Raw genomic sequence first — 8,961 nt, forward strand, 5'->3', positions numbered from 1 at the left:
ATTATGTACTCAGTCACTGGAGAGTGAAGCTTCAACCCACAACCTTCCAACCCAGCTGTTAAAAATGTAGTTCAAAATTAAATTATCGTTCCTTCCATGGCCAGTGGACGTCACAAAGTGTTTCATAGCCCCTGCTGCAGTATGACAGTAAATACAGCCAATTTGCACACAGCAAGAACCCAAAAACAAAAATATGGCAAAATTAAATTAATCGGTTTGTGGTGTTAGTTCAGGGATAAATAATAGCCAGACGGTAGGGGAGCTAATGTAAGCTTTAAAATATTGCCATTGGATGACTTTCTTCCACCTTGAGGGTCAACAGGATCTTGGCTTAGTATACCACCCGAGACAGCACTGTCAACAGTGCAGCACTCCCTCAGCATTGGATTATATACTCAGTCACTGGAGAGTGAAGCTTCAACCCACAACCTTCCAACCCAGGTAAGAGTTGATGCCAATAGTAACAGATCCTTATAAGAGGAACGTTTGTTTCCAATACTAACAACTGTTGCTTCAAATTGTGCAGAAATGTGAGTGCAATGAAATATGTGTGTTCTGAACACACTAATGATGAAGAAAATTGTCCAAGATCGCAATACTTACACCCCAACATCTGGGGCTGATCATTCAATAAAAACGAAACCCAAAGATTCACACTGTTTTAATGCCTTACTATACAACTCAGCTACATTAGTCAATGACTAGCTCCCAAGCTGTGTTCCTTCATGAAGGAAGTCATGAATTTTGCCAACTTCTGTGTTTCTTCCAGTGTCACAGCATTATACAGAGAGGCACAGATCCCACCAACTGAGCTAGAAATAAGCAGAGTTCAGACAAGTTACAGAGCTACTGACTTTCAAAAAAAAGAGACCATTTCCACAATTGCTGATCATTTGTGCAGTTAATTGCAATACAAATGGCAGCTTAGCTGTGGAGAAACATTAATATGGTCAAATGTACATGGAAATTAAGCACAGAAGAGGTTGTCTGCAATTCCCCCGTCCCAGTCTTTTAAATGACCTCTGGAGGTATCTGCCTTGCCCCTGGTTTTTGCCAAACTGGATAACTGATGGCTAATGCTATCTTCCTTGTCCATTTTCATGGGATGTGGGCACCAAGTACTTGTAAATGAAGGAGTCAGTTGTCAGTGAAAGTGTATTTAATCAAAATAAGTGTATAAAAGTAACCCATGGGTAAATTTCTACAAGTAGACAGTTTTTCACTGCCCCCCCCCAACCCAAACTTTTCTTCTTCTTCACCCACTAGCTATAATCACACAAAAACAGGTTATTCAGTCCAACATCAGTCTTGTCCCACCCCTCCTTCTATCCCCTTTGCCCTCTTGTACTTGTCTAGCTTCCCCTCAAATGTACCTATGCCATTCATACCGACTACTCATGCTATCAAGTTATCATAGAAGAAATCATAGAAACCCTACAGCACAGAAAGAGGCCATTCGGCCCATCGAGTCTGCACCGACCACAATCCCACCCCGGCCCTACCCCCATATCCCTACACATTTACCCACTAATCCCTCTAACCTACGCATCTCAGGACACTAAGGGCAATTTTAGCATAGCCAATCAACCTAACCTGCACATCTTTGGACTGTGGGAGGAAACCGGAGCACCCGGAGGAAACCCACGCAGACACGAGGAGAATGTGCAAACTCCACACAGACAGTGACCCAAGCCGGGAATCGAACCCAGGTCCCTGGAGCTGTGAAGCAGCAGTGCTAACCACTGTGCTACCGTGCCGCCCCTACATCCTCATCACTCACTCAATTAGTGCCCAGCCTAAAGAAATGGCATTTCACCCTATCAAACCCTTTCAGAGACTCCCATCAAATCATCGCTCAATCATCTCTTTTTAGAAAGAAGAAATGTGGCTGGTGCAATCTTTCCTACACGTGGACTTTGGTTGATTTAGAAGAATTTTACTTTGGTTGGTGGGAGTGGGGTAAGAAGCAAATTGAGGAGATGGGAAAGATTGGATGGGGAAAGGGGGCAAGGGGGAGAGGGATCAAACAGGAATAGTTACTGTACAAATGACACTCCCAACCTTCCCTTAGGATTGTTGGGCATTCTCCGATGCTCCAGTTTACCTGTGGCCCTCTAGTGAAATCATCCCTATTCCAGCTGCTTGCTCAAGGAAAGTCTGTTCGAGGACTTGATTCCCATTAGTGCCACCAATCCGGAAAACTACATTCATTCTGCTTCTACACTTCACATCAACAGGGCATCTACAAGGAAGCAGGACACATCATGGAATGCTCGGCATTCAAGTCAAATATTAAATTATTTACCAGCTAGCAACTGTTTTGAAATGACTCAACTCACACATAGAACTCATTGGAATCTTCAATTACATCATAGAGCTCCTTTGATTTAGCAACACTGTTGTGTTCCATTGCTTCAAGACCCCCATTGCTCTTTATCCAATCCAAGACCAAGTGCATGATATAAATGCTGAAAGAAAAATATACACATCTGATTGATATAATCCTGCAAGTTACAAACCATAACTGGGTGTTACACAAAACTGGCAGGCCCAATCACTGGGCAGGAAACATGCAATATTGGTGGTGACCAATGTTTGTAGTGGGCTTAGGGGGCGATCAAATTTCTATATATGGGCTACCAATCTTTTTGGGCCCACCAAATAAATTAAATCAAACTAACAAGGGGACAAATTAAAAGGGCAGCTCCCAAAAGGAAGGGAACTGCCCGAAACAAAGGTCAAAGTGGAAAGGAAACTTAAAACATCAAATCAAAATGTAATTAAAGGGGTCAATAATGCACCCCAGTCCCTGCGGTGCCCAGCGGTCACGCAAGGCGTTTTTCTGCTAGTAGGCTTGTTCAGTTTGTACAAAAGTAACCCACTTCATTATTTCATTAAGTGGAGAGTTGCTCAGATTATATTGTTATATCTCATTAAAAGGAATTTTAGTGTCACTATGAAGTTCGTCAAAAAGGTTGAAAATTGTGTGCCTGTAATTTGAAATTTCAGTCAGCAGTTGATGGGAGGTTTATCAAATTTCATCAGTCTATAACCAAAGATCAGTAGCACAGCTTGGAGACCCTGAAACATGGGTTTCTGCACAAACACCTGGGAGACCAGGTTCAAAACAACAAGCTCATTCCATTAGAAGCTATGCATCAACTATACAACCAACCCAAATTTACCCACTGCTAAAAAAGAGATCCACTTCCACTATATTTCCCACATGGTGATGCAATGTGGATAGGACCGCATACATTTGAGATTTCAAAGAGCACAAGCATTCGAAACCCAATTCCTTAAAACTACTGGAGCATCGTACCAACCTGTAACATGGGGGAGTATTGTAAAGGCTTTCTGCTTGCAGTCTGTAGTCAAATACTGTCGGACACCCACTGAGTGCAAATCCCAGGAGATCTTCTCGGACTAACACAACCGTCACTCCTGCACAACCGAAGTTTTTCTGGGCAGCAGCAAATATCACACCAAACTTGAGGAAGGATAAAGCAACCAAGTTAGTGCAACTTTGCTGATGCCCCCAATGATTGTAAATGCAAAAGACAATTTACTTTGAATCTTCAACTTTCAGCACTGGTTATAGGATCTACACAAAGAAGCTCTCCTGTTTTAATACACAGACTTACCCTGGAGACATCCAAGGGCTTGGAAAGGAAGTTGGATGACATGTCAGAGATCAAAACGGTTTCCTTGGCGTCTGGGATAAAGTGAAACTCCACCCCGTTGATGGAATCATTGGCACAGTAATAAAGGTAGGAGGAGTTAGGATTAAGATCCCAACTGTTGGGATCAGGTATCTCTACAAGGGAAAGATGGGATGAACTTTAGAACTCTTTGATTACACATGATCCAACTCCTGAAAAGGATAAGGATGGGAGGCACATGGGAACAGCTTCACCTCCAAGTCACAAACTATACCCGCTTCAAAATAAATCATCATTCCTGGGTCAAAATTCTGGAATTCCCATTTAATAGCACCGTGGGACTACACAAACTGCAACAGTTCAAGAATATAATTCACTGCCACATTCTCAAGGCTAAATTGGGATGGGCAATAAATCTTGGCTATGGCAGCAACATCCACATCTCTAGAATTTAATCATTATTAAAATCAGACTTCAACCAAAAGTAAACATTGAGTCTTGGAACCCAAAACAGTTGGAGAGGGAAGGTTTTGCTGATAATTATGGGATGTTAATTTTTTTTGCACTGTGGCGTACTTCCTTTAGTTGTTCTGTTAGCTCAGAGTGCAGCTTCCTTACAGACTGAGAGGGACCCATCCCAGTCTCCAGAAAGTCCAAAAGCTGTAAGCAGCTCAGCGGTACAATGCTGCACCAGGAGTCTTCTTATCCCCAGAAACCATCCCACTCACCTGCTCCACGGCTCAGTAACAGTCCCATTGTAAACCTTACTTGTGTACATGTCCTGTTCAGGGTGGACAATCCGCACTTTCCCCAACTTCTTAGCCTCCTTGGCTGCCTCAGCAGACCAGACCCCAGTGACCACAAAGTCCACACATCTGGCTTCTTTCAATTCAATGAGGTTGAAGGGGACAGCACTGAACTGGCCACTCCCACCACCTTGCAAGAACAGTATCTTGTATTTCTCTGGGATCTGCCTGTAGAGACAACAAGGTCATCAAGAGTGAGTGTTCAGCAAGATGACTGCAGCAAGTTAGCTTTCAATCTCCTAAACAGAACGTGCACCAGACTTGGGAGAAAACCAGGACACGACCTCCAAGCCAGATTCTCACCCACACCACTGGTTGTTTGGAGTGCTTTCAATGAAGAAATTCCACTCTCCCACCCAAACCCCCAAGACATCAAGTGAGACGATGAGCTTTTGTCCCTCCTTTCCAAACCATGTTCCCAACTCACCCACAAGGAGCATCTAAACAGATGTTGACTTATCACTGACTGCCACTGGCGAGTGGTGGCAAAAATAGAGGGCTGACTAACCTCTCCTTGGGGCACAGTTCCGCACACATGAGGACGGCCTAAACCAGGATGTTGGATTTATGTCACATTATCAGTAACCCCCACAGCTTGCCTCCTGGGCTTGCAGAATCTCACTAGCTGTTCTGTCTGGAGACAATACACATCTCTTTAACCCGTGTTTAATGTTCCCTCCACCCACATTGTCTGTACCTTTAAGACCTGGCTGGCTGTAGGATTTGCATTCTAATCAGTATTCTGCAACTTGATTTTGTGTCTGTTTGCACTGTTCGAGAGCACATTTCCACTCCATCTGACGAAGGAGCAGTGCTCCGAAAGCTTATGGTATTTGCTACCAAATAAACCTGTTGGACTTTAACCTGGTGTTGTGAGACTTCTTACTGTGCACAGGATAATGAGCAGGAATCCTTAGCAATTTCTCCTGGCGCAGGTGGAATGTGGGCCACAAGGGGAAATAATATTGAAATTAGGTTTCTATTGTCTTTTTTGATTTGTATTTTTAATTGGGCATTCAAAAAAACAGAGAGGGTAGTTTGGTTAGCTGACACCGAGGCAAACCTTAAGGATTGAAAAGACACAAACCAGGAGTGGCACCGTGGTTAGCACTGCTGCCTCACAGCGCCAAGGACCCGGTTCAATTCCAGCCTTGTGTCACTGTCTGTGTGAAGCTTGTACATTCTCCCCATGTTAACGTGGGGTTTCTTCCCACACTGCAAAGTTGTGTGGGTTGGGTTGATTGGCAATGCTAAATTGCCCCTCAGCGTCAGGGGAATTAGCAGGTTAAATATGTTAGGTTATTGGGATTGGGATTGGGCTTGGTTGGAATTGTGGTCAGTGCAGACATGGTGGGCTGAATGGCCTCATTCTGCACGGTAGGGATTCTCTGATTCCAGAGCAGCAACTGGAGATCACCTGGCCTGCAAGTCATTAGCGTTTATACATTTAAACTCTGGGGATGGGGATCTCCCAAAACTCCGCATTAGAATGCGATTCGAAGTGATTTCACATTACGCCAGATAACCACATTCAAATATTTCCTTTTACCACAAACTCCATTTAGTTGAACGGCTATGGGTAGGGTGACTGGAAGGGTGCTTTGACCTGGATGGGGGTCCTTTGAATTATTCTAATCAAATAGTTTAATCCCACAGATTACTCACAGCAGATGTTTCAAACTGGCTTTGGTCGCACACAGGATTTCAGTGAATTCTGGAGATCTGTGACTCATTTCTGTTCAAAAATAACACCCGCGGAGGGGGTTAGACAGAGAGACATGCAACCAGTAAAGACTAATGTGCACCAGGACGTTGAGAGACTGACCCAGAACACAAATCCCGAGTCCACGGTAATCCAACATGTCCCTCTGTGCTTGAAGCAACACCTACAGAAATACGAGACCCGGTTAGTACAGAGCCGCGGTGTCCCAGGGATCAACCCCTAACTCGCTGGCAGTGTCCCATGGATTAACCCCTAACTCGCCGGCAGTGTCCCAGGGATTAACCCCTAACTCACTGGCAGTGGCCCATGGATTAACTCCTAACTCGCTGGCAGTGGCCCAGGGATCAACCCCTAACTCGCTGGCAGTGTCCCAGGGATCAACCCCTAACTCGCTGGCAGTGTGCCAGGGATTAACCCCTAACTCGCTGGCAGTGTCCCATGGATTAACCCCTAACTCGCTGGCAGTGTCCCAGGGATCAACCCCCAACTCGCTGGCAGTGTCCCAGGGATCAACCCCCAACTCGCTGGCAGTGTCCCATGGATTAACCCCTAACTCGCTGGCAGTGTCCCAGGGATCAACCCCTAACTCGCTGGCAGTGTCCCAGGGATCAACCCCTAACTCGCTGGCAGTGTCCCAGGGATCAACCCCCAACTCGCTGGCAGTGTCCCAGGGATCAACCCCTAACTCGCTGGCAGTGTCCCAGGGATCAACCCCCAACTCGCTGGCAGTGTCCCAGGGATCAACCCCTAACTCGCTGGCAGTGTCCCAGGGATCAACCCCTAACTCGCTGGCAGTGTCCCAGAGATGCGGGGTAGTCACACCGCACTTTTAACATTTACTGCACACTCACACCCGAGACCCCTGTAGTCCGCCAACCCCTTCCAACTAAGAGGAAAGGAGCAGGGAGAAGACAGAGATTGGATTCCATCTGAAATAAATACTTCATTTATCCAAATTTGAATCCAATATCTCGCCCATCAGTTCGAATATTTCGCTGGGGGGCGGTCTCATATTTAATGAGTTGAATTTAAAATTTAGAACTGGCACCAATGCTGCAGAAATGCAGCTCCAGTGCAGCCCTGTACCATGAGGCGGACACCCTCAGCAACAAGTTTACTAAATCACCCATTCACCGACAGAGGAAGCCTGGAGCAACCAGAGGTGAAAGAGAGCACAGACTTCCTATTCTCCATCATTAAACAACATCTCCAACGCTGTAACAGCAAGAGGTGCTAAATAGTGATCCAGGCCACTCCCATTGGCTATTCTCACAGGACCCTGCTATTCACCCAATCAGGGATTTCTTTTCACACCAATCGAGTATTTCTTTTCACACCAATCAAGTATTTCTTTCGACACCAATCAAGTAAACGAACTCAAATTAACTTAGGGACAAAGTAAAAGGGGCGGCTCCCCAAAAAGGAAGGGGGGAACAGCCCGAACCAAAATCAAAGTCGAAAGGAAACTTAAAACGTCAAACCAAAAGGTGATTATCGGGGTCGATAATACACCCCAGCCCCATTCACCTAATCAGGGATTGATTAGAATCTACTTCCAGTGGAGATGAGGGCTCAATCCAGAGAGCTGAATCCTTGGAAGGGAAAAATATGGAGGGCAATGCCCTAGAAAGTTGTAGATAACTTACAACAAATTCTTTCTTCTTGTAAGGGAATTGTTTGTTATTGGTTCAAGGACGGCGTTAGCTGTCGGTACTGTTTATACAATAACTTGCTGGTTTATAGTTGTGATGAGTTGTTTGCAACCTTGGAAGGCTGGTAGTGGATAACTCGCAATGCATACCAGCTGTTTATTACTGTGCTATGTTGTTCGTGCTACTGTATTTAAAGTGGCATGTTTATTGTTGATACTGTTATAGAACATAGAACATAGAACAGTACAGCACAGAACAGGCCCTTCGGCCCACGATGTTGTGCCGAGCTTTATCTGAAACCAAGATCAAGCTATCCCACTCCCTATCATCCTGGTGTGCTCCATGTCAGGTGGAGGTGTTAGGTGTTATATCAGGTGTTATCTTTATAATTTATTGTGAGATGGCATTTTGAAAGTGTAAAGTATTTTTGCATTTGTAAACTGTTTGATAAATAAGAGTGGAGAAGGAGGCTACTCCCTTTTAAAGGGCAGAGTTTATTGGCCTCTTTCTGTGCGGTATGGTTCAGGAAGTTTGGAGTATATTGTGCCCAGATTGCCTTGGAATCTAATTACTTTGCTTTGAAGTTCCTAAATTCACTCCACAAAGTAGAACAGTCTTTAAATGGATTGATCCATTGTTCTGATGTCTGCAGGACTGGATAATTGATTAGTTACAGTATGATCAAAAATGGGTAGAGTTCTGACATCCAGGCAGTAAGTAAAACCCATGGACAATTTTCACTGTCCCAATATGTAACCCCAAATCTCATCCCTCCCCACTTAATCCGCTTTGGTATTTAGGATCTTTAGTGTAGAAAGAACTGGAGAGCTTCTTACCAAATGAGTGACCTTGCATTTACATAGCACCTTTCAATACTTCAGTATGTCCCAAAGTGAATTGAGCCAATGGAGTACCACGGAAATGTGGTCATTGTTGTAATGTAGGGAAGTACGTTTTTTTTAAAATTTGATTTATTATTGTCGCATGTATTGTGATACAGTGAATTGTTTCTTGCACTCTATACAGACAAAGCATACAATTCATAGAGTACATAGGGGAGAAGGGAAGGAGAGAGTGCAGAATTAGTGTTACGGTCACAGCGAGGATGTAGAGAAAGA

The 8,961-nt window shown here is 44.5% G+C and overlaps 1 protein-coding gene across 1 annotated transcript; it reads right to left on the bottom strand.

Moving 5' to 3' along the window:
* Window positions 1-694: 694 nt before the first annotated feature.
* On the bottom strand, window positions 695-7,388 carry LOC144508903 (phosphoserine aminotransferase-like). Its single transcript, XM_078237115.1, has 9 exons — window positions 7,326-7,388; window positions 6,294-6,354; window positions 6,134-6,203; window positions 4,431-4,636; window positions 3,645-3,817; window positions 3,327-3,490; window positions 2,340-2,468; window positions 2,105-2,242; window positions 695-812 (listed from the first exon to the last, which is right to left on the bottom strand). Exons 1-9 carry the CDS (start codon window positions 7,386-7,388, stop codon window positions 695-697), a joined length of 1,122 nt encoding a protein of 373 aa, XP_078093241.1.
* Window positions 7,389-8,961: the final 1,573 nt, after the last annotated feature.

This window comes from Mustelus asterias, chromosome 21 (genome assembly GCF_964213995.1).
Source record: "Mustelus asterias chromosome 21, sMusAst1.hap1.1, whole genome shotgun sequence".
Lineage (NCBI taxonomy): Eukaryota > Metazoa > Chordata > Chondrichthyes > Carcharhiniformes > Triakidae > Mustelus > Mustelus asterias.

Coding starts and splice junctions, on each gene's coding strand:
- LOC144508903 (XM_078237115.1), bottom strand. CDS start 7,388: ATGATGGAGAATAGGAAGTCTGTGCTCTCTTTCACCTCTGGTTGCTCC. Junction 4,637..6,133: donor GCCAGTTTGAAACATCTGCT/GTGAGTAATCTG, acceptor TTGTCTCTACAG/GCAGATCCCAGAGAAATACA. Junction 2,243..2,339: donor GATTCCAATGAGTTCTATGT/GTGAGTTGAGTC, acceptor GCTTCCTTGTAG/ATGCCCTGTTGATGTGAAGT.